This window comes from Colius striatus, chromosome Z, assembly GCF_028858725.1.
Source record: "Colius striatus isolate bColStr4 chromosome Z, bColStr4.1.hap1, whole genome shotgun sequence".
Lineage (NCBI taxonomy): Eukaryota > Metazoa > Chordata > Aves > Coliiformes > Coliidae > Colius > Colius striatus.
The window spans coordinates 40,810,104-40,837,091 of record NC_084790.1 but is presented as its reverse complement, the minus strand read 5'-3'; the positions used below and the strand labels follow the sequence as shown (position 1 = coordinate 40,837,091).

Here is a 26,988-nt window from a genome sequence, read left to right as displayed (position 1 = left end):
TGTAGGCTTCCCATTAATGCAATTTTTTCTTCAGTTCATGTCTCAGTGAGATGGGTCAGGGATCCATGCCAGAGGTACAGCGCAAGTACAGCTGTCACTGGAAGGCCTTAATACTCCAAACATTACCAATGGCGAACACAGTCATGCAGAGGACTATCATGCATTTGACAGGAAATCTACAGTAAACATTAATAATTTCTTATTTTCTGTTGTTTCTTAAAATATCTTCTGTCAAAATATGCACACAAACCACATACCTCTCCATTCTCTCTTTGCAATTTCGATTTTATGGATAAGCAATAGTTGACATCACTGGTTTTTCTTAATTCTTAAAAGAAAAGGGAAATAGGGAATGTGTGAAAAATGTGAAATAATTTTGCATTTGCAGACTTGAAATATTTACTTGCAGCAGTAGAACAGATAAGGAACAAAGAGTTAAAGATACAAAAAGCACCAAAGAGTTTACAATACAATGGTCTAAAATTAATAAGCCCCTACATCTCGGAAGAATCATTTTCCAATTGTGAAATGAAACTCAGCTGGTCCATCCAACAGATTTGTGTTTTCTGAATCTGTGGTTTACAGTTTACTGCCATACCTTAATTTTGTATACATAAGGTTTTAATCTATTTTACTTCTTTCAAATTACATAAATATTTGCAAGTAAAATATATCTTAAGCTTCTTATTATAATGGCCAGATTTTGTTTTGATGCCACTGTGCTGACTTGAGTAAAATTATTCTTGATATACATCAATATAAATTACATCAGAGAGCAAAGATCATACTGGTTTTCAAGTGGAATTCAAAGCCATTCTGTCTTACGCAAAAAAAACCCCTAAAGCATTGTAATAATAATAAAAAGACTGCAAAGTCAAGTGTTCCTATCTGAAGAACTGCCAGAATTAAGACTGCTCTATGCAGTTTCTCCTGCAGTCTACCATCATCAGGGAATTTGGCTGCTAAAATCTAAAAAGTCTCTATGGAGTAGGCACAAATCCTAATTATATATTCAATAAATGTGCCTTTATGTCTGAAAAGTATACACTTTTCAAAAGTATGAAAATAATTCCAAATGAGAGGTTCCCAAAATCAATGGTAAATTTTTTGTCCATAGTCTAATTTCGTGAAACATCTGAGCCATTTTGTTTGAAATTTCCTCAAATAATTCACCAGAGGCAACAGTAGTTATAGACTGTTTCATCCCCAATATTGAAGTTTTAAGCAAGTGAGCATGAAAACCTACAATATTAAGGACCTCTAATTGTATTCCAGAATTGCTTTATCACAGACTGAAAGACATTAAAATAATAAAATATTCTCATATAAAATTGTGTTGATCCCTAAAATAAATATTTTAATTTCTTCTATTCTGAAATATAAGACAATTTACTACAGCCTTATAGCAAACAGCATAGCTGTACATATTAACACATCTCCCTTGAAGTGCAGGCAACATCTTGTCTTTCCTTACTAAACACAAACTTGATAAAACATGTGGGAGATAAGATTACCTGTAGCAATTTGGTGGAAGATTACTGGAATTGGCTCTGTTGTAACTAACACATCTTCATCATTATCAGAACTGGAAACATAAGTGTTATCTACAAAAGAAAAACACCTTGCATCGTGAGGTTCAGTTGTGGTCTGCTAGCTTCTTCCCACATTGCCCAATCCCACTCTTGTGCAATTAGAAACCACTCTCCAGACAGTTAAGAAAGCCGAAAACTTTCACCTTCCCGGTGTGGTTTTTCTCCTCTTGCAATTGCTACTGTAAAGGAAAATACTAAAACTCTAGGTGGTCTGGCTCTGGCAGGGGGATTGGACTAGATATCTTTTGAGATCCCTTCCAAACCTTAAGATTCTGTGATTCTGTGAAAAGGATGGAAAATTTGGATTCAAATTATAAAGAAGTAAACCACTGCAGTCCTATGTCATGGCTTCCATTAATCATTGCTCTAAACTATCTCACAAGGCCTATCGGGATTTGAGCGAAATTTTTCCAAAATGAAGACTTGTTCTATGCTTTTTGCTATGCTTCACATTAAAACTCAAGCTAGATCTGCTATGCAGAGTGAAGGCTGTGTTCAGAGCTGGGTGTTAAGAGCCTATTATGCAAAATAACTGTGCCTCATTTGCCTAGTCACATAAAGGTTGTTTGAAGTATCTTTTAATCAGTGGAAAACCTTTCTTGTGCTTGATTCAGGAAAAAAAGGTAAAAAATTCTTGCCACAACAAAAGTGTGAGGTATGGATATGAACATGGAAAGCCTAATCCAAATTTCTTACAATATGTAGGGATTAGGCCTGGGTGGGGGGTAGAGGCTATCATTTTTTTGGACTGGTTTCTCTTTTCACTTTCCAAGCAAATGTTTAGGAACAACAAAATAAGAAGCAGAAAAGTTTTCTGTAGTATCTGCAGAAGCTCATTTTGCATGAATTTCTGAACAGCCTATGGAAGTAATAGTAATTTGTTTTCTACTGATCTGGGATGAATTGAAACTTACACTCTAGAGTAGAAAGGCTGTCAATTAAGATAATCACAGATAAAGAGATAAATAAGTGAATTGAAAAACGGATTTGATGTATCATAATTCTGACAGTTCCACATCAGCAAAGCAGGTGAGCTCACATGTAATTTTAAGCATACTGATGCAATTGTAAAGCCTTTGACCATCATGCTTCCAGAGAAATGTACAGATATTAACGTTAATTAAGCAGTAAATTTAGTAATAGTATCCTCTGTATTACAGAGGTTCTCAGCAGCCTACCTTAGGACACACTTTGCTCGCAGAGGTATGCCATGCTGCCTTTGCAAACTACACACCAATGGGTGCCTGTTTTCCCAGCTCACCACTACTCACACAGAATTTCTGCTACCTTCACACACAGGTACTCAGTCTGACACTATCCCACACCTTCGCTTACTTCTGCTCCCGCACTGTACCAGGAGGTAATCTGAGTGATTTGCACCCAGCCGAACACGCAAACAGTGCATGCAGACAGTTGCTCCAAGATGTTGACACCACATTTCCCTGAGCACTGTATCCCAGTGGGCACAGCAACCTGTACCATCAACTTAGTCTGTGTCTGCTCAGCTACACACTTGGCACAGTGCCACAGAAGTGTACGGATAAAATGGGGTCCCTTTGGCCATCTGCCAGCATTCATTCACTCCTTCTCCCACTCCCGTTAGTTGGCAGAACAGGCTGTGCAGCACTACTTCTACACGATAGCCGCACCTCGCCCTCTCTACCATACCCCTGTCTTTCCTCTATCTACATGCTCCACCTTGCTGTCATCATTTCAGTGTCAGCCTCACCATGTTAGATGGCTCTGGACATATACAACACAGGTCCACTCCTCTCCTAGGTTTGGAAGTGTAAATTACTGTTGTAGAGTCTAATGATCTGGGATAACAGAGGCCACTGTTTGGCTCTAAATATAACACCATATATATTGATAGGAGAAAGGAAATCCGTGTGGTAGAACTTACTGTTGTACAAAAAGTAGGAAAAACAACAATATGTGCTGCACAGAATAAACAATTATCAAGATATAGATAGATAGATAGATAGATAGATAGATAGATAGATAGATAGATATGGGGGGAAAAAAAGACTGCTTAATTGCAGGTTTGATAGGTTTTAATTATATTTCTATATCTTTTATCATTCTTAGCAGCTGGATAATATTATTTTCATTGCCAAGCTTTTGTTTGCCTTTTCTATTTGGCAGACATTAGGGTTTTGTTCTTTCTTTCCAGCAGTCAAGGAAAGAAGTATCAGAAGTATCAGAAGATACTGGCTTGGATTTGCTTTCCTCAACATCCAGTGTCTAATACACTATGCCCAGGAACATCTTCCCACTTAAACAGTAGGACCAAGTTGCCTGGGTCTAGTGGAGGGATGAAGAAAACCACTTGCTGCCAAACTTGTTCTCTCTATCTGCTGCAGTCTAACGAGGTCTAAGAAAAGGATGTTTCCATTAACACGAGTGTAACCCACCGATCACAGGGATAAAAGACTGTGGCAGTTCTCCAAGTTTATGGCAACCAATATATATCACTCCAAACATATATTCATTAGGAAAATGCCTTCTGCCATAACAGTTCTCACAGGAGTCATGATCCACTTATATTAATGGGGCTTTAGTCTACTCATAGATGTTATATTCTCTAACTGCTCCTTAGGAGCATTATTTTCCCTGGTTGTGTCAATGTTATATGAAAATGGTTACAAAGATATTTTGAAGGAAGTGTTATTACTTGCCTCTAAAATTTTCAGTGATATTTTCACAATTTCAGCGATGTATATATAACTTTGAGACATTATTGTCTCAATGCTATTCTTAAGTTCTCAAGCGTGCCTTTGTGAGCATATTTTCAGCTTTCACTCATAATTATGAAACTTTCAAACACCTTCCATTAATGAAAGTTGCATGTCATATTATGGTTCCCATAGGTATGATTTAATGCTCAGCTGTTTGTAATCTTTTGATGCTTTATGAAGCAATTGAGCCATAGATACACAGTTATCAGTGCCAAACTGGCGCCACTGCATGCATAACAGCAATACAAGGAGCTAGAGCATATGCAGTACTCAAAACTCTTGTCATAGCATCTAAAATTTACTTGTGGTGCTATCACTTTTAGCTGGATGAACACCATTTATACAGAAACTTCATCTCTTCTGGTTTTATGTATTTATTGCAAATGTTAGCAATTTATCTGATGATCAACTTTGAAAATCTTCTCTCAGATTTTCAAATTTGATCCACTGTTTATTACATACTCTTAATCCCCAGATGACAGGACAGGATAGGTTCACACTAATGGACTTGGACCTTGATCTGTAAAGATTTACCCTGTGAGAAATTTAATTGGATGAACACATGTTGCTCTGAACTCTATCAACTAGAGCAGCAGTACTTGAAAAGCACATCAGCACAGAGCTTCCCAGACTTGACACCACTGCATCCTGACAAGTACGTGAAATGCCCCTTAAGGTAGATGCCATAGAAGAGAGCCAGAATCAACAGTAATGTTAACTTTAAGATTTAGGACAAAGACACGAGATAAAGAATCTGGCTCACCAAGTTAAACCCAGCATTTTTAGGATCAAAGATGTAAACCAGCAGAGTCATGAGCATTCCTAAGACACTGAATATCTCTTCATCACAAAGCAAAAACAGATACTGCAAAAACTTGAGATACAAATGAAACCAGGTCTTCCAAATCCTTGATCAGTCCACAGGTACAACTGTCTTATCCCTCCTTGCTGTCGCAAGTCAGCTACAGTATAAAATGTTCAAATTCTGCCTGGCTTTAAAATATAGGGGGTGATGGCAGAGGATACTCATTAGGTTTTAGAGCCAGTAAAGTCACTCTGGCTTGTAGAATATCAGGGCATGCTGCAAATAGCATCCATAAGGGAATTTTGAGGTCCATCAGAATTTTGCTAGAAAATGAGATCTCATGTGCTGTGGGAGAAACTGCTGCTTCAGCTTGCAATTTAGCTTGGAGTTCCCAGAGATGAAGATTTATGCCTTCATAATAGCTTAATTCCTGAAATTAATAAATCCACTACTGTCTGGTTTAATAGAACAAACCATTAATAATACATGATTGAGATATTTTTCAACTACTTGTCCATCCACTCATTGTCAGGAAAATGCTGAAATCAGTAAATCGAAGTTATCGTTGGTATGACTGCATTTTATGAATTTCAGTTTCTCCTTTTACTACACATTGAATAGACTATTACTAGTAGCATTTTTCCCTCCAGTTTCTACTGATGAAGAAAAAAAATAATCTCTCATAAAATTTGATAGCATTCTTTCATATAATCCACTGTATTTAGCATCACTGATGATGTTGATTTCTCTCTATATATTCTTCAAGCAATGGTGTTTTGAACAGACAGTTACTGCTTATCACTGAAGAAGGTCAAAGCCTCCCTTCTTCAGAGATTCTAAAAGACACAAGAAATATTTCCTTTAGAAATACTACAGAGATGTTATGATGAAAAGCAAAAAAGGCCAGAGGGTGCACACCATTTATGGTACTTAAACAACTAAATACTCTCAGATGCCAAAAATACAGTGTGGCAGTGTGGTGCAATCAAATAGTACTGCCATGTACCCTTGCACAGTGTCTGTCTGGGTCATTCCTGCTTCCCTCTGTTGCTCTTGTTGACCTGTGCAGTCCCTTTGTGAAGGAAATTGGGGAAATGAGCTAACTGAAAACTAGGTTTTTCTCTTGCCTGGTTGTCCTTCATATGAATAATTCCTCTTCACTAGATTGGCTACATGGAAACACAAATGCTTTTGCCAGCCCAGCTCACAGTGTGAAAGGAAGGTCAGATTGAGCAGCTGGGAACAGCTTTGAAAGCTTATGTTACCCAAGACATATTCTTTCACAAATCCTTGGCTCCAACTGACCCTGAGAAGCATCAACGCACAGTCCATAGGCTTCATGTGAAGAACGTGAGTGGTCTCAATAATTTCTAACACAGAAGTGACCATGCGCCAGACTGGCTCAGCCTCTTGAAAGATCAATCTTTCTCTGCCATGCCAAAGAGGAGTTGGGTGCTTTCTCGATCATGTCACTGCTGCTTCCAGACACAGAAAGCTCACAAGCTGTGCTCTAAGTAAATGAATCACGTTTTCTCACCCTAACCCAGCTGATAAATGATGTCTGGAAAGAAGAAACGACTGTGAAAATAATCTAACTAATGGAAAACTATTAGCATGAGGATGCATCTGGAAGACTTCAACACACTTTCAGATCATCTGAATATAGCAAATTGCAGTAACATGCATAATGTGTGTCATGGACAAGAATGTTGCACTTTACCTGGGTAATCCTCAGAGACATGCACTGAATACGATACACTGTAAGAAAACAAAAACACAACAAACAAAAGAATTAATAACAGTAGCAGTAACTGCTGACATAACATTTTTTCCTGCTTCTGTATTTTCTGATTTGTAGGTTCCTGACAGTTTACAGGACAGAAAGTAAAGGTATTTTGATGGCTTTTGAAGTGCTCCGATAAAAAAAAAAACAACAAAAAAACAACGAAAGTACACCATGCCCATTTTGAAAGCTTACTTTGCTAAATGGCATATCCCAAATTCAGACTTCCTAAAAAGCATTATCAAGACTCATATTCACTTTAGAGTGAATTTCAAAACGTCTGAATTTATGTCTACAAAAAGAAAAAGTTGTCCTTTGAACAGGAAGACTAGAAAAGTCAGCTTTCCCCTGCATATTTTTTTCTGGGGTTGACTCAGTAAGACGGCTTTCTAGCTGCCTGAAGCAGTTCTCTGTTAGTCTCAGCAAAGATTTGTTATGGTTTGGGCCCTTACCTCTCACCAAAACCCCGTATTTCATAGAATCATAGAATGGTGGGGGTTGGATGGGACCTCTAGAGATCATCTAGTCCAACCACCCACAGAAACAGGTCCACCTAGATCAGGTCGCATAGGAACATGTCCAGGCGACGATCCAAGGAAGGAGACTCCACAATCCCCCTGGGCAGCCTGTGCAAGGGCTCCATCACCTTCACAGTAAAATAGTTTTTTCTTATGTTTAAGTGGAACTTTTTGTGTTCCAGCTTCATCCCATTACCCCTTTGTCCTGTTGCTAAATACAATAGAAAAAAGCAATGTCCCAACCTCCTGATGTCCATCATTTATATACTAATAAATATTCATGAGATTCCCCCTCAGTCTCCTCTTCTTTAGACTGAACAGCCCCAGTTCCTGGAGCTTCATAAGATGCTCCAATCCCCTGATCATCTTGGTGGCCGTGCACTGGACTCTCTCCAGTACTTCCCTGTCCCTCTTGAGCTGGGGAGCCCAGAACTGGACACAGGACTCCAGATGAGGCCAAATCAGGGCACAGGAGAGCCGGAGAAGAACTTCCCTCAACCTGCTGGCCACACTCTTCTTGATGCATCCCAACCTGCCATTGGCATTCTTGGCCATGAGGGCACATTGCTGGCTCAGGTTCAGTTTATTGTCAACCGGGACTCCCAGGTCTTTCTCTGCAGAGCTGCTTTCCAGTAGGTCAACCCCCAGCCTGTACTGGTGCATGGAATTGTTCCTTCTCAGATGCAGGATGCTGCACTTGTCCTTGTTGAGCCTCATGAGGTTCCTCTCTGCCCAACTCTCAAGCCAATCGAGATCCCACTGAATGGCAGCACAGCCTTCTGGGGAATCAGCCAGTCCTCCCAGTTTGGTGTCATCAGTGAACTTGCTGAGAGTACCCTCAGTCCCCCCATCCAGGTTGTTGATAAAGATATTGAACAAGACTGGCCCCAGAACTGATCCCTGTGGAACTCCACTGGCCACAGACCTCCAACTCGATTCTGTGCCATTGATCACCACCCTCTGGGCTCTGTCATTCAGCCAGCTCTTGATCCACTTCATCATCCACTCATCCAAGCTACACTGCCTGAGCTTTCTGATGAGGATGTTATGGGAGACTGTGTTAAAAGCCTTTCTGAAGTCAAGGTAGATGCCATCTGCTGTTCTCCCCTCATTCAGCCAGCTGGTTATGCACTCATAGAAGGATATCAGGTTTGTCAAACAAGATTTCCCCTTGGTGAAGCCATCTTGACTCCCCTTGATAACCACCTTTCCCTTCATATGTCTAGTAACAACACTCAAGATGAGTTGTTCCATCACCTTTCCAGAGATGGAGATGAGGCTGACCGGCTTGTAGTTGTCCTTCTTGCCCTTTGTGAGGACTGGAATGATACTGGTCTTTCTCCATATTTATTACAATTGTTGCAATTTTATTTGAAACCTGTACCTCTGTCAAGCTGAGTTCAAATAAAATTTGAAAGACCCATGGCCACACTAAAGGATAGCTTCATTACCCAGATCACCTGAATCTGCTTCAGCAGTCATACAAACACATCATCCTTGTCCTCCAGCTCAGCCCATACGTGTTTTCCCTACTACCTTGATAAATTCACAAAATTGGACAAATGGGCATGATGGTCTGCTCAGTCATCTAAGTATTCAGCAAGTCCTTTTGGGGTTTTTTAAGGTTAATATGCGGCTTCATTTTGCATTAAAAATGTTCAACTTTGCAGCATGCTGAAAGCTTTCTGTTTTATAATTCATATTCTTTCCACTTCAAAATCCTATAAATTGTAAGCATCAACTTACATACTTAAATAATACATGGCTTGTGTTCATGTCTGTAGAGAGCTAAGCAGACAGAGAAAGGCACGACAGCACCGTCTTCTTTATATATTTTGGTATATACTGCATGTCGATGAAAATTGATTCAATGGATCTTACTACACTACACGACTACAGCTTCCATTTAGACTACAAAAGAAAACCATGGTTTGGTTTTGGTTTTTTTTTTCTCTCAAAGACTTCTGCTAAATGAGCTGCCTTTTCCAATGACTGTAGAAGGCAACAAATACAAAAAAAAAAAAAGGTCCCTTCTTCCATAAGTCAATCTATTACAGCACAGCTCTGTCATCTCTTTTTGCATGTCGTCTATTCCAGAACAATTAATTTTATGTATTGTTCGACTGAAAGGCAAAGATGTCACCAGATGCAACTGGTGACACAAATTGAAGCAGTGTTTCTTACAACTGACAAGCTCATATTACTAGCTCCAACTCACAAAAATGGGAAATTGTAATTGTCCTTGTTCCATGTAAATCGAAATCTTGAGCATATGTTGGGATGTCTGTGCTGCCCTTTTTTTGGTGTCACCCAATCAGTGTACTCTTGAGAAGCATCAGTGAAGCAGTATGTCAGAGAAAGCTGTTGTCGGGACACCCTTTTAGATAGCACATTTGTCTCTGTCATAGTTTAGCAGGGAGCAGTTTTTACTTGGTAACAGGGGGAGCAGGTTGCAGAAGACCTGGTAAAGAGTTTTTGGACTCTCCCCCAGCTCCTGGGTTCAGACCCACCTCCGGCTCGGCTGGGCCAATCTGGTGCCTCTGCCATCACTATTTAGGGATGGGAATTTGAGGTGCTGGGAGGAGGTGTTAAGAGTGAGACAAGATGGAGGCGACCACACGGACCCACAGTCAGAGAAGGAAGAAGGAAGGGGGAGCACTAGACCAGAGACCCCTCTGCATGCCGTGGTGAGAATGCAGGCTGTGTACCCTTGCAACCCATGCAGGGCCATGGCAGGAGCCACCAGCAGCTCCGGGTGAATGTGCCCAGATGGGTGAAGGACTGTGTGGGGAGGCAGCCATGGCGCAGGCCGTGCTGGAGGGGGCGGGTAGGGGGGGGAGGGGAAAGGAGGTAAAAACACCAGGAAAAACTTCACACTAGAAGAAGTCTAGTATCATTTTTGTTATTTGTTATACAAACAGTAAAGCAACATATGAGAAATTAGAGACAGCTGTCATATTTCACTGCTTATGAGTTTTTAACGTAAACTTCTTATTGCTTGAAATAGCATTAATATGTAGATCCACAGCCTGAGCTTCATAACAATTCTACTCAAAGGGGACACCTTGCAAACATTTTCCAATTTGTTTTAACCATATGTTTCTTCTTCAGAAAGATTATCTTGCAAAGGTCCACCTACATTGCAGAACTAGTTCATCAACTAGATGGAGATTCATCACGTAACTGCTATTTTTCTGACATTAATCTGCCCTAATTTGATACAAAACAAGTAGATTCACCTGCCTTTGACATTACAGTAATTTCTCAAAGCTATTTAAAACAGAGTCCAAAGCTCAAACTGATTATTCTACTGAGCAAAATATTATCCCCAATGGAATCTCTGGGGCTAAGAAAAAAATCCATGGCAACTGAAAAATGCACCAAAGCAAAAGTTATGATGTCAAAGCACATTCACAAAAAGAATCAGCTTCACCTCCTTACATCAATTTTTAAGACTGCTTCCTGTGCCTTGCACTACAGCTTTTACCTATCATTGTGTAAACTTCAGGATCAGTCCTGCATTCTAAAGCCTAACAATGGTGCTGGAGCTGGAGTGTGTAACTGGAGCGCATCTTCCCATCAAATTCACGTTATGTCAACTCCATGTCACCTGTAGTTTCTCTCTAGGAAAGAAATCCTTTAAGCTGAATTTCCAGCAGTTTTGGACAGCAGGAACAGCATGAAGCATCTGGTGCAAGTCTAAGATTTATGTCTATGAAACGGTTATGACAATTCAACCAGCTCTGTGCCATGGCAACTGCTGACTTACTGCTTTATTAAGCATGGAAATTGTGATCTACTTTCTATTCCTGTTTTAGTAATGTCTACTAGAGACAGAGCTGCATGTGCTAATGTTCTAGTTTGCAAACTTGCTGAAAAATGGAAAGAAGGGTGTTTTTTTTTTGTCGTATCAAATCTTATGGTAGTCTCATGCCAAACTATAACGCGATATAAGAGTAAGTAGACTTTCTGATTCTTAACGCATCTGGAGGTACAGAATTCAGATGAGGTTATTTTTTGTTTACTGTATCCAAAATACCAGATTGTTGTGGTTTACCCCCAGCTAGCAATTAAGCATCACACAAGGGCTTGCTCACTCCTCCTCAACTCCCTCTCCGTTTTTCCCTACCCTGTGGGAGAACCCTAGAACAATAAGGGATACACAATGCAATTGCTCACCATGCTCTGGCTGATGTTTAGCCAAGTCTCTGAGCAGCAATATACCCTTCCCAATCAGCTTCCCTGAGTTTATATACTGGGTATGATGTCCTATGGCATGGAATATCCCTTTGGTCAGTCAGCTGTCCTGGCTGTATTCCCTCCCAACTTATTTTGCCTCATCAGACTTCTTGCTGGCACAGCAGAAGAAGCTGACAAATCCTTTACCTATTTACTTAGGAGCAACTTAGTTGTTGCTAATGTAACTAATGTTCTACCTACATTATTCTCACACTAAGTCCAAACCAGAACACTACATCAGCTACTATGATGAATATTAATCCCGTCTGAGGCAAAACCAGGACACAAATCTAGACGATTAATGAAACAATGCAATGCACAAAACTTTACATACAAAGAAAAAATACTAAGACTTGACAAAGTAACCTATGGACAAATATGTAAGATTAAATGCTACTGTGCTATTGATTATATGATATGGTCAACTTCTGAACACACTGGTGAATGAACAGTAGTGAGACCTTTATAAGAAAAACAAAATTATACTGGTGAAAATTTTGGGTCAAAGGGCCTCTTTGATGGTCTGTATAATATTTCTGAAAGTGTGGTATGATACAAACCTCATGTTTCTACTTTCTTCTAGGTGGGGCAGTGAGAAGGATTAAGAATAAAGTCCATCTGAACAGATGCAACTGAAATTCTATTCTTTTATCAATTTCTACCCATCAACTCCCCAAATTGCTACTCACTTTCAGTTATCTACACATAACATGCTACAGCAGAACCACATTTCACTAATTATATGGAAAATATTCCCACTCCTATCTTCACTCTTTCCTTATCTTCCTTATCTTTGAAAATGCTCCCAAATTCCTTAGTGCATTCGTACTATTTTCACAGTCTTTAGCTTCCTCTTCAACAAGATAGCCATTTGAAGCCAGACCCTTCCCACTGTTTTACTTCTGACTAACCTTTTTCCTTAAATGAAACAAAACTCTTTCCAAAAGTATTCCACCATGAGCACTGGTCATTTCCTTTTCTAGTAACTGGTCTGACATTCAGTTTGAAATCTAATAGCTTGGCAATAAAACATATCACAAATACAAGGTGAAAATTATGATCTTCAAAAGACATACTGTGGGATTCCAGTGAAACAAAGTTTTCAAATTGCACTCCTGTAATACCTGAGCTTTGAATAAATCTCTTGAGAACTGGTAGGAGATGAAGGCACATAGGTATTGGCCATCTGAAAAACTGGGTAAGTTATTACACAAAAAAAACCGGAATGCTTAAGAAGAAAAAAAGTCCATTAATATCCTCCTCCTTTTTTGAAGTTGACCTTAGGAAGAGAATTACAATTAAAAAATGACAGTTAAACATACTGCAAAAGGCTTCATTGTCATCTTTTTTCAAATTTGTACAAAGATGGCATGCATGCAAATAACAGCAGAAGAAATACAACAGCCATAAGCAGCAATTTTCTATGAAAAAAAAGACCTCTTCTACTTAATGGACAACACCAAAAGACAGGCCTTCTAAAGTCACAACCTGGATTCAACCACAGAATCACAGAATGGTAGGGGTTGAAAGGAACCTTTAGAGATCATCTAGTCCAACCCCCCTGCAGAAGCAGGTGAACCTAGATCAGGTCACATAGGAACATGTCCTGGCAAGTCTTGAAGACCTTCAAGGAAGGAGACCTTGAAGACCTTCAAGGAAGGAGACTCCACACCCCCTCCCTGGGCAGCATTTCCTATTTTGAAACCAGAACAAAGTAACTATAAAAGCAATTGCAAAAAAAAAAAAAAAAAAAAAAAAAGCATAAGAATTACTGCTGTGTTACTTACAGTTAGGACAAAGTTAATATAAACTCTCCTTCGCTGTTCAACTGACACAATCATGTGTGAATGATAAATGTTAGGGTTTTTGACAATTTATGAACAAGTGCATTAGGAAAATACTTCATCATTTGATATGTATGACTGCTGTGCTATGAAACACTCAATACCTTTCAATGGAACTCTTAAAAAACTATGCAATTACACCCCTGGAAAAATTATCTTGACCTTCCTCTCTGGACTTGTTGAAAGTGTCCATCTCCCTGAGCACACACCAGTTGAAGAAGTGCTTCACAGAAGCCCATATTCAGTAACATACACAAAATTCAGCATTCTGAATTTTCTCAGCACATAAGTTTTGTGATCAGTTATTGCAAGGACTCACAATGTCTTTCATTAAAAAATATGTAGACTTTTAATATGTATCCGTAAATGAAGACTTAATGTAACATACACTTTTTGTATTGCAGTCACATTAATGAATGAAGTAAATATTAGTCAATACAAATTAGCAAGCACTGCATTCCATTATTTGTGGTAAGTTCATAATACAGTCTCAGTAATGTGACCAAAAACATAAATGGAAGTGAAAGAAGTTCCAGTTGCATAAAACACTAACCACAAACCAATGTGCCTCTCCAAATACACAGGCAAGTGAACACTGGTTAGAATATCATGAGCTAGAAAAGTGGAAGACAGCACATCATGTGATACAGCTGAGAAGAAAAATTTGCAGAAGGCTTTTAAAAAGACAAAAAAATATACAAGTTTTTTGCTCTTTCACATAGTGAAATAATTACTGAAACACAGGAAAGACCTGTGCCTTTTTTTTTAAGCAGTGAAATAAAATATAATGTCAGTTATTAAAAATGCACTTTATTCTCTTCTAGAAAAGAGAAGTCTCAACAAATGAGACAAAAAAGAGGATAGATCTAAGTTCTCATGCACATATTAGCACAGCTGTGGAAAAAGTGGTTGCTAATCAAGGGCAGCAAGAGTAACCTCATTATATAAAAAATATTTTCCTTTTCTCTTATGGAATTTAGAACGAGAATTCAATCTCACTCAAGGCCAAATGAGACTTTAGTGCTTGACAGAAAACATTGCAGCCAACCTGCATAGAAAATACATGACTTCTGTCCCGTACCACACTCCCAGTATTTCCAGAAACAAGAAATCATTTTGCTCAAAATTTCAAAATATATTCCAAAGTATGCAAATTTTCCTGAGTATGTCTTTATTTCTGTCTTTCTTTCTTTCTCTCTCTCTCTTTCTTTTAAATACTTTTTTAAAAATACATTTTAAAAATACTTTAAATACTTCCGATACAACTGACTGACAATCATTTCACATCTATGTTATTTTCTGGATTCCTGATTAAAATAAGTTTCATGGTTTTTTAAACAGCTTTTGAACTACCCTTTAAAATGTTTTGAATGTGAGTGTCTGTAACGTACTAATTTGGTTTCAGATATACAGACCACCTTAAATCTCCTTCTGAAACACATTAGTTCAACAAGTTTCCATATCCCTTGTGATCCAATAACTGATGACCTAGCATCAGTCACAGTTATTTTTCACAGCTAGATACAGCCAGGTGCTTGCAAAGAAGATAAATTTGTGCCCACACTCCTTTCATTATTCATTAAAACTCCCCATGGTGCACCAGCAATTACTCAGAGAAGAATTAAAAACTGATTCTGAATAACCTTTTCCTCTAGATGTTGGAGAATGCACGTTTTTGATGACATAGAAAAGTTCCAGGCACATCTACTAATAGCAAATTAAAACTATTCCAAAGAGAGATGAGCAGTACCAATGAATCAAAAATGGCACTGCTTTCATTTCTTGACATAACCTGGAAGAACAGAGGTACTGCATCAAAGCTATTACATGTTTGCATTTGTCACTAAGAATAATTGTGCAACTGGTCCTTTCATGTAACCAAAGTGTATCTGAATCAAATAGTGAACATTATTCATAAAGCCCTGCTTGATTTAGCATGTTATTCAAGTAAAGGGGATATGGAAGACTGCAGCTCAACCAGTTCCCTTTTGTAATGCATCCAATGAACAAGGCATGGCAACTTCTAGTAAATGCATTGAAGTCTACAGGATTAATCATCACTGCAACAAACATAAGGGCACTCCTAAAAAATAGCACTTATGAAATAAGCAAATCAAGGACACTCGGGGAGGAAAAAAAAAAAGTGCGTGCTGCATGTCATTCTAGGAGTTATATCAAAATATGGGTATGTGTGCAAAGCCATGCTGTCCACAACCCCACTATATCACAATTAGGCCATTTCACCCAGAAACTTCAAAAGCTACCTTTTATTGGCCAGGTCCAGCTCCCTCCCCTCAACACAGGTACGCTTTAAAGCTCTCTTCTGTGTTCTCTGCACTGTTCTCTGCTGTTTTGAATTCTCCCTCTATTCTTACCATTAGCTCTTCATCCATTTCAGTCTTCCCCAGGACACAGTGTGCAAAACAAAGTCAAGACAGTAATTGGTTTGCCCCAGCTCAGCTGTAACATAGTAGCATATACGATCATAGCCTACTGGCACCTTATTTCCAGGATTGGGCTCATCTTATCTGACTATGTTTTTTCTACAGTTTCTGGGTTTTTTTGGTTTTGGGTTTTGGTTGTTGGGGTTTTTTTTTGGTTTTTTTTTTTTTTTAAGGAATAAAGTTTTTTTCCTCTCTTCAGCTTCTTTCTGTTTGTTTTGGAGCACTGCTGTCAGAAGCAACCATGGTATCTTTTTTTTGGAGCCAGTTAAGAATGATCTTAAAGCCAAGAGGTTTTGGTCTAACTAGACCTATTGGATTGCTGTTCTGAGGCTCTTGTGGCTGTGATTCTAGTTACTCAGCTTTCAATTCAGACCCCCATCCAACTCCTATATGAAGTCCTTGTGTTATGATCTTTCAAAACAAAAATAAAAGGATGCAACAAGAAAAAAATATGATTCCAAGGCAAACTGCAAACTGAATAGTTACAGAGTTCCAAGCAACAGAAGAAATCGTCTTGTCATAGGAAGGTTTATTGATCATTTTAGCAGATAATTCCAGAATGTTACCAATCAATAAAAATAAAAATAAGGCCAATATAAATCCTTGGAGATATTCAGTGTTTAGCTTCATCATGTCCCTAACAAGTGGAATGAGTCTTTTCCTTTACATGCAGTGTTCAAAAAATGAGAAAAGTCCTTGACGTCCTTCTTAGACCACTCTACACCTTCATTAATTAGTTGGCATTTTGCTTACTTATCTAACGACATGTACAACAGCCACTACTGTGCAGGGGGAAAAATGTACAATTCAAATACTCTTTCTTCGGTTCTTGGATATACCTCACAGAATTAAAACTTTTCCCTCCCCCTGTTGGGGCCTGGGCTATAATGAATGTTATGGAGTCAGTCAGAAACGAAGAAAGTCTGCAGTTTGTCTTTGAATTGCCTTCTACAGCAAAAAAGGAAAGAAAGGAATGCCTATGTGATAGCAAGCTTGAGCAAGGGGAAAACCGAAACAGCAGATTGTAACAGAAACAAGGTCAAAGCAAGAAGATAGGACAGGACATTAAACTAAGCATTGTTAGAAGACTGAATAGAGCATTCAGTTTAGCATTATATGATTGATTGTACTTGACTAAAAAGTTGTAACATATGTAACTAACAATAATATAAAGTTAACTAAATGTAAGGTAAGCATAACCATAGTGTGAGAGAAAACTAACTGAAGGCCGAACAGATGGGGTGATATTTTAAACACAATAAGACTGATGTTTTAAGCACAATAAGGATGGTGTTTTTACACAATGAGGTTGGTGTTTAAGTTGTTACAAAAATGAAACTTTGAGGCCTTATGCGTAGCGTGTGATGCTTAGTATTAACTTTCTGCCATGAATTGTAGCACGTACACAGCATTTGAAAAAGGTATATAAGTGATGATTATGTGACAATAAATTGGAGCTGATGCACATCATATTAGTGTCTGGTCACTCCCGTTTCGCACAACAAAGAAGAAGAACCCCTGCACAAAGGAAAAGAAAACCTGCATCCCCCCCAGCCCAGTAAAACTCTCAATACTTCTAAAGCTGAAGTACTGTAATTTATGGACTAAAATTAGTTTTTTTCTTTAAGTTCCACACGTATAGTTTCCACTAAAATAAATATAAACTAAATAAATAACTTCCAAATATAGAATTTGAAGATCAAGCTTTTAGGAATAGTCAAACTAAGAGTGCATTTTCTTGCACACTTTCAAATAACAAAATTCCAGAGTAAGAGTTTCAATAGATGTTACTTAAGAAAATAGCTCAACTCAGTTTATTTATGCCAATATAATCATTCACGTAATTCAGGACCAGTGCTATATCTACAGCCAGTTATTTTAGCTGTCACTTATAGGTAAAAACAGCCTCCAGGTCAAGTCAATAAAGAGCCCATGAGCTCTGAAAATTGCTAGGTTATGATGCATCCATATCCTGCAGACATTTTAATCCAAGGCAACAATCACTGTTCCTGACTCCTACACCACAGGGCTGCAAGGGTTGCTTGCAAGTCTAAGGGGCTGGCTCATTCTACTGTCTAGTGTTTGCTATGGTTTGAGACACAAAAGGAGGTGCTACCTGATTAGCAGTGTTTGCTTCCCCTCAAAAGACCCAAGAATTTCAGTTGTGCAAGGGACAACATGAAACACAGAGCATGTCCAAACTCTCACCTCTGGAGCCTCACTGGGATACCTGTAACATCTCTGCCACTGAATCATGGTCATGAACAGTATACACACTGCAACAGCAAATAAAATAAAAGATTCAGTCAGAGATGACAATAATAAAGGATTGTTTTGTTTCCTTTCTTTTCAGATATGACAGTTTTGGTCTGAGGGCATGGGTACTCTTGAAATACAGCATTCAGTCCTGGATATCTTTAGCATTACAAAGATGTCAGTAAATTGGAGGGAGTACAGGAAATATCAAGAAGCAATCATCAATCTGGCAGATAACGTCAGCAAGCAAATACATAAATGAGTTCAGATAGCAAGGTGTAGATACTATGGCAAATCAATGAGCAAGTGTAGCAGGAAATGTGATGTCTGTTGAGATGTGTTTTCCAGAGTGAAAACCTGAATATAAATATCATATTTACAGGATGGCCCAAGGAGAGACAGCAAACCATACTCACATGAAATTAAGAGGAAAAAGTCTAACTTGGCTGAAACTCATAAATGGAGAACCCCATTAAACAGTAAATTAGTCTCCCACAGGAAGGGCTTGAAGGGCTAATCACATAGTAGTTTAAAGCCAGGAAAGAGAAAGACCTTAAGTAAAATTAACGGAAAAAATTTGCATTTGCAAAGTTACTAATAAATATGTTTCCCAAGGATACTTTTAATGAGTTATTAAAGAGTAAAATGTTACTTGCCTTTCTCACTTTGTTTCTCAGAGAACAAAGTTGTAGGTTGACTATGACATTGATGACTTCTCAATGTGACTCATGGAAAAAAATTCTAAGTATATCCCTTGTACTATATTTTAATAGTGTGCAGAATAATAGCAGCAGGGAATTTCATTTCAAGTAGTTTTTATGCATTTGAAGTAGTAGAATTGGCCAAGATCTGAAACAATCCTTCCACCAACTTCTCATGGATTTTAGCTGTTCCTCAGTAGCAAACTGTGAATTCCTCTTTGTGACAGAATGCAATAGAAAACATGTTGCAACTTTTTTTTTTTTTTTTTTTTTTTTTTTTTTTGCATTTAGACATATTTAGTAACAGTTCATCTAATAAGGTACAATTTCAAAATACATGGGCTGTTCTTGGGCCAAAGAACACTTCTAGATGCATGAGTGCTCACAGAATATCAATTTCATACCATTCCCAAACAATCGTATCTGAATATATTCTGGTAGACATTCCTACAGAATATGCTAAATAAACTATAGAATGAATAACAAAAGATAGTTTTAGTACTCTACACCAATATGTAGTTATATTTTGCATATAATTTTAATTTTTGAGGATACAATTTAAAAAAAACCCTCCACTAGTCTTAATTAGATCCCCATCTTCTCAAAATACTAATTACGTGTCAGAGGAAGCACTGGCTTAGGAAGCCCTTATATTCTTGCAATGGCGGACTTAGTTCTATTCCCAGCTGTGACAGTGACTTGCTATATGCTTCCCAGCAAGAAAAAAATGCACACATTTTCAAAAGGCTATCCGTAACTACAAAGTTTTCCAGACGCTGATTTACCTTTCATGTGTGCTAAATTGCTACATCTCCAGCAGAAATCGGTGGGAATCTTTAGCAGTTTTGAAACATAATGCCTTACAGTGCAGAATTAAAAAGAAAAAAAATAGGAAACGATAATTGTGCAGAAATGGCTGTAAAAGACCAAATCTGATTATATTCCCTTGAAAATAACATCCGTGTCTATCCATCATTGTAGCTAAGGTACTCACAAAGGTACAAAAATGCTCACTTCATCATAGATTTCCATAGAAATTTAGGTATCTTAAAATGAATTAAGACCTTTTATGAGGCCAACATGTAAATAAATACCTTTGAGAAACTGGTAAGGTACTCAAAACTGGTACATACTTTTCAAAATACATATTTAAATTCTGCTGCTATGAAATTCAATAGCCAAAACTCCCACTGACTTTAAAAAAAGTGACGGCATAACCTTGCCTCAGCTTCTTCATCAGCAAATTTGCAACACATAAATGTGAGAGATTATGCACCCCCTTCATTCTTTCCTTACTCCTTGCTCTGTCTGCTCTAGCGCATACAGCCACCAAAATGATCACCAAAATTTGGAAAGCATCCTGAAGATGAGAAAAAACCTGTAAGGAGTAAGTTTTTTAATCAGTCACTCTATTACTAAGTATTTCCAATAGGTCTAGCGAATGAAAGTAAACATGGCAAGAAAATTTCAGTCTTCTGCTAATGTGAGACTACAACCTGTATATCACTAACAGAGAGCTCTTAATCTCAGAGCATTGAATAAAGACAGAGCTATAAAGACCAATGTAAAGAAAAATGAGGTGATATAAAGAGAACAAAAGCAATTAACCAATAGAGTGAAAGAAAAAAGGATCAAAGACCGCGGAATATTTTCTCCCTTCTTGATGTCTCACTGACACCATATGCAGCACTTGGAGTGACTTGAAGAACTGTTCAGCCAGCAGTGCCCCAGGCTGTATGGAAACGATCAATGGAAGAAGAAATGCAGCTGCAAGTGCTTGTCACCCTGTTTACTGAGGCCATTGTACTGAGAAATCTAAATATAGAGCTCAAAAAATCTGAATCAGAAATCTACATCTTAACATCTGTCTCAATTTTACCAAGATCCAAACTGTCTTCTCAGGCATGTCAGGATCCACAAAACAACAGAGCGCTGGGTAACTGAACTGCCAATATTTCAAGTAGGCAGAGTCAAAGTAACCTAAGTACAAACACTTGGGAAGATAATTTTTTTAGTTTGAGGGCTGGGTTTCTTCTTTGAGGGAGGAGAGAGTTCACAAAGAAAAACCCTCAGGTAATGCTTCCCCAAATGGCTGGCTAAGCTGTATTTTTATCTCCTCAAAAAATACCCTGAAAACTTTAGAAGCAGATATGGATCAAACTGCTCACCTGCTTACACAATTGTTCATCATCACAGGCACCAGTTGTGTGAGTCATGCGAATACCTCATCAATAAACATCCCCATCAGGTGCTAGGGGGCTACTGCAGAGGCTCTCTTCCAGAACAGAAAACCAGGAGCTTGGTGGCAGAGTGATTATAGTTCACTCAGTTTTGAAAGGTCACTCACTTTCCATCATCTGATAGCGTCACTAAGCCCAGGAGAAGTGGTATAACTGTTTGAAATTATTGCCTGAGGTGAAATGGAACAGTAAAACCACATCACTTATTTGCACCTGAGAAATTAAAAGGAAAAATAGCAGTCTCACACCAGAACACATAGTGAAGACCTGAAAAATACAGCAAGATTTTACTGCTTAATGAAATACTTACAGTGATATACTAAGGCACAGAAATTTTACTGAGGGAGTCCATGACATATTAATCAAAACACATTTGAAAAGCTTCATTATGTTTTAAATTATGCTAGATTGTGTGTGATATAGCCCCATGAGGACCTAGTCACCTGCAGGGGCCTGCAGTAGTCTCAGCTCCTATTGAGAAAGCTGTGGGAGCAGAGCATGCTCAGCACCTAGCAGGATAGGGCTCTCAGTGCTCAAAGGAAAAATCTAACCTAAATGTAACCTAAATGACTCAATCAGATCAAGCAGCTTTAATTAAAAACATTTAACAAGAACATAGTTAGTGGCATAAGCAAAGAAATTTTTTTTTTTTAAAATAAACCAAAACAAAATAAAAAACCCCACTAAACCCAAACTCAACACTATATAATTTAGCATTGAGTATTTCACCTCCCATTTTACTCTGCAGTAAAACTTGGGTTGAGTTGAAGGAAACAGAAGTAAGTCTCTCCTGCCCATCTCCCAGTTTCTCTAGTTGGTAGATCACTATAGGATATACCTATTGTTCTTGTTCTTGACTGCATTCTCTCTGGGCCTCAGCACTTGTGGAAACACCATCAAAAGTGCTGAGACAATGCCTTGATGGGACAGCCACTGGTAGCCTCCATGTTTTGCAGGGAAGGAAAAAACACCCAGGAATGACACTGAACAGTTTCAGCTCACACAGTGACTGGTACATACAAGACATCTTTTCTATCATACGCACCAGCTAGAAGGCTATCCTTTCTCATATAAAAGTCTTAAATGCTGGCAAATCTATTGTTATCCACAGTATGAAAGTGTTTCACATTGACCTTCTCCTGCCAAATCCAGGTATTTGTAACTCCAATGGGAAGTTCAGAGCTGACTGAGTTTTGGTAAATTTTTTAAAGTCATCAAAATATCACATCTACTACCTGCCTAACTTAGCTAGATATATCTAACCATGAGTATGTTATACAATAAAGTTCCAACTAGTGGAAAACACAGCTTTGCTCCTCTTCAAACTTCTAAACCCTGCCACTTACCTTTTTGAAATAACAAAATACAAAGGCTTACATGAAGGTAACTGTTATGCGTTTTCTATAAAATATTCTAATATTTACTTTTGGAACACTCACTTTACATTTTTTAGCAAATTTCCACCAAACATAGCCACAGCAGTTGATCATTCAACTGCCACTGTTTCCCAGAGCAGATTTTACCGACCTCACATTTGCTAAACCTGTCTACAAATAGAATTAGAGGAGTAATGATCAGTTTGAGTTTTTAAAAGCTTGAAAATGTTACTTACATCATGTCCTCTAAGTAGTGTAAGAGATAACGGGAACAAGAGGTAATTCCACTGGTAATAAGAGGTATACCTCTTATCTTTAGGACAATGCATTTATACAAGACTTTACTGACTATAGGCACTCTTGCACAGTCCTACCAAAAGGACCAATCCTATCACCATGAGATTTACACCAGTGGCAAAGCCAAAACAGAGTTGGCAGATACAGCAGCACTATGGAAAACAAGTAAGCAGCATTGGTAGAAAAAACATACAGAAACAGTTAAGTGACTTTAATTTACAGACAAAAAAAGCCTTTGCTTATAGATTTTTCAAAGGGAGGCTGAGATGAGACCTTATCGATCTCTGCAACTACCTGAAAGGAGGTCATAGTGAATGGAGGTCAGTCTCGCCTCTCAAATAAGGAGTGATAGATCAAGAGAAAATGAGCTCACATTACGCCAGTGGAGGTTTAGATTGGATACTAGGAAGAACTTATTCACCGAGAGGGCTAAACACTTGAACAGGCTACCCAGGAAAGTGGTGGAGTCACCATCCATGGAGATATTCCAAAGACTCGTAGCTGAGGTGCTGAGGGCCGTAGTTTAGTGTGAGGTTAGTGATTAGACTCCATGATTCTAAAGGTCTTTTCCTGACCTATGGTTCTGTTTGGGTTTTTTTTAAAACATTCTTTGCAACACAGATCACACTGAAATACGTAAAACTGCTCTTGTATGATAGACTTAATCAATGAATCCTAGTTTTAATAAGAAATTACTACAATTCAAATTCAATTTCTTAATTTGTTGTCCCTCACCTTCTGTGAATTCAGGATGTCATTCTAACCTAATAAACATCAGGGTAATGCATACTTCCTAATATCAAAACCACTTGCTTCTCAAAATGGTAATAAGACAGAAATGAAATTACAGAGAAATAACTACATTTTGTTTGTTTGATTTGTTTTAAAAATAAAAAGCAGATCCTGCAGGACACTGGATACACTACTGAGTAAGTGTGAAATTAAGCTAATTTTATTTTATGTACTATATTTACTTTATTAGATCAGGAGAGAAATGTAAATGCAGCAGTATACTGTGATGTTCCTAATGAAGTAGGCAAATACAGGCATCAACAACTTACAAAATGTATTTCCAATGAGCTATATTTGTTTTCATCAAAGGACTTGTGTAAGCGGAAACTAAAATCTAAATGTAAATATGAAAAGAAAAAACAAAAAGGGCATAGCTTGTTCAGACAACTGGAAGTCTAGGCATGTAAATTATTTAATTTAAGAGCCTATTTTTTTCAGAGTCATGTAATCCTCCAGTGAGCTCAGTGGATCTTACACTCTCAGAAAAACAGAATTCTCAGTCAAAGGTTGTTTATGTTTACTTCTCCTTTTAGAGTCTCTTCTTTCAAATCCACAAACACAAATGAATCTCCTTTCCTCAACCAAGAACTGAAAACAACATGACAGCTGTTTTTCTACAGGAGCTGGGCAGGGGAAGAGAAAGGTAAGGAGAGTATATTCTTTAACCCAAAGAATGTGTGGAACTGAAAAAATGTGGAAACTGCTGTGAACTGTGAATGCTTAATAACTACATTTCTAAATGTAGCCCCGACAGCCATTCCCACAATTACTAAGCTTCATGGAGGATCAGGAAAGGTTTCAGTAAGTGAACATCCAGTATGAGAGATGCAAGTGAACTGTCTGTTTTATGACCCATTAAAGGAACTAGCCATATAGGAAAAAAAAAGAGAAAAAAATGATAGTTTGCCCAAATCAGTTTGCACTCAAATCATACTGAATTTAAATAAACACAAGGGTTCAAGGAGTTCAGCTCAGCCTGGGCACAAATGAAAGTACTGCTAGTCGGCTTATTAACAGACAGATAAAACCATCCAGAAGTAGCTTGATGAGTCAGTACAACTCAGCAGCTGAGGGAGATCTCCAGAGCTTTCACACACAATGGGTGTCTGTGACAACATGGCCTACAGCTGAAGCCACTGGTGGCCACACACACACAGCTCTCTGGAGCTGACAGTGGGGAGCACTGAACGGCTGTAATGGAAATGGGGGCTCGCAGCCTTTTGCTGGGGTTGGTGGCAGGCTCAGTGATCACCTCCACATACAGCTACATCAGCCTGTAAACAAACCCCAACAGCCTGGACCAAGCAAGGGAGCTGCAAGGGAGCCCCAGGGGAGCATGGGTTGTCACAGGGAGTTATCATCTCTATGGGCTAGAGCTGACATACAACACAGAACATCAATGGGAGAGCTTCCCTGCAGACTGAGGGGCCCAGCAGGCTTGGGACACTTTATTTGATGCTCAGGAACTGCCCAAGACTCATGATGAGAAGGGCCAAAGGTGGGCAAAGAAGGTCTGGGAGAGAACATGCAAGGTAAAACAGAGGGTCAGAGGGACAAATGAGTCCTATGTCACACAAGTCAGAATGCACATCTGGCCATGCTCTGCATTGGCTAAGGGAGGACAAGGGAAAGTGGACTCAAGTTGCACATTATGTTGAAGTTGCACATTAGGAACAATTTCTTCACTGAAAGGGTTGGCAAGCATTGGAACAGGCTGCCTGGAAAACTGGCTAAGTCACCATCCCTGGAGGCATTCAAAAGACATGTATATGTGGCACTGAGGAATATGGATTAGAGGTGGATGTGGCAACGCTGGGTTAATGGCAGGACTTGATGTTAACAGTCTTTTCCAAACTAATCAGTTCTGTTTCTATGCTATATGCATATTGTGCCTGCTGGGAATACATGCTCAGCCTCACTACCAGCTGGATTTGGGACATGAAGCTGTGGCAGCCTCACTTCTAGCAAGCTACCAGGGTTGGAAACTCCTGGTAGATCCCATCCTTGTGCCCAATTTACACAAGTAACTGTTGAATGCTCACTTGATAACCAAATGGGAAGAACTGTGTACCCACCGAAGTGCAGTTAAGGATAACCTAACTGTAATCCTCACCACTCACAAAATTACAAAGATCAGTTATCATGAAACTATACAGAAACTGATGCCATGAAGAAGCTAGCCAGGACTCAGTAGCCAACGAGACTATTAAGCACGTATTCTCAGACTCTCCCCTGGCTCTTGGGTTCAGACTCACCTCCGGCCTGGCTGGGCCAGTCTGGCACCTCTGCCATCACTATTTAAGGATGGGAATTTTAAGTGCTTGGCAGGAGGTGTAAGAGTGGTACAAGATGGAGGTGATCACAAGGACTCTGCACTCAGAGAAGGAGGAAGGAAGGAGGAGCACCAGACCAGAGATCCCTCTGCAACCCATGGTAGGAATGCAGGTTGTGACCCTGCAACCCATGGAGGGCAATGGCAGGACTGAGAGTTACCAGCAGCAAGCTCTCTCTGCCCTTTGACAATTCTCAGGTCTTTGGTACTTGAGGCTAATAGTGGTTTTTTGTCCCCTGATGGGCCTAAACCATGACAGGTATACAATGTCAAAATGTTCAAGTGTAGAGCTAACATAATAGCTTCACCATAATCATTCTGTTTAGGTACATACCAGTCTTGAAACAACCAGTGCTAAGCAATAGATATGTTACAAGATCTAGTTGTATCTTTCTAATAGCTTTGCTTGTGAGCTTACAAGACTAGTAATTCTATGAATTCCTATGAATTTTATAAAGCTACATGTGCAATTTTCTAACTAATATTGTAAGTTTTAATAAGCATGCTTCCATAACCTAAATTTATCTACCTATGAGCCAAAAGCTTTCTAGATATTCTACCTGTGCACTGTTGGTATCTGAGAGTAAATACCAATAAATCTAATAAAAGGTGTCATATTGATGTAAAAACTGTAAGAATCTACACTTCTACAAGGGAAAAAAAATTAACTCAAAAGTCACATTGGCTTCCAAGGAAACAAATTTTGGGGGAAAAACACTGGTTTGGTGTTTTAGATTTTTATCTTTACATACAGCTGAGCTTTCAGTGCCTTTGAACATCTGATAAAAGCATGGTCTGATGAAAACAAATGAGGATAAGGTTTGTGCTTTGTCCTTTATGTGTCTGTGAGCTTCATGCTTCCTCTTCTCCTTCTACAATATGCTTTGTAAATTATAGATTAAAAGCCTATAATTGTTATACATTATATTGAAGCCTTACACATCAAAATAAGACATAAAGTAAAAATAAATTATTGGCCAAATTCTCAGATAGTAAACAGCAGCCTCTACCCCATCCAAGATGATTATTTT

General features: G+C 38.6%; 1 protein-coding gene across 3 annotated transcripts in view; it reads right to left on the bottom strand.

Moving 5' to 3' along the window:
• The window catches only part of PARP8 (poly(ADP-ribose) polymerase family member 8), a 118,072-nt gene that overhangs the window by 57,779 nt on the left and 33,305 nt on the right, over window positions 1–26,988 (bottom strand). For all 3 annotated transcript variants that reach the window (XM_062017820.1, XM_062017822.1, XM_062017823.1), the window contains exons 3-5: window positions 6,856–6,893; window positions 1,515–1,604; window positions 258–328 (exon numbers count right to left, since the gene is read on the bottom strand). In XM_062017820.1, the coding sequence (XP_061873804.1) occupies window positions 258–328; window positions 1,515–1,604; window positions 6,856–6,893 (199 nt within the window). The remainder of the gene's footprint in view (window positions 1–257; window positions 329–1,514; window positions 1,605–6,855; window positions 6,894–26,988) is intronic.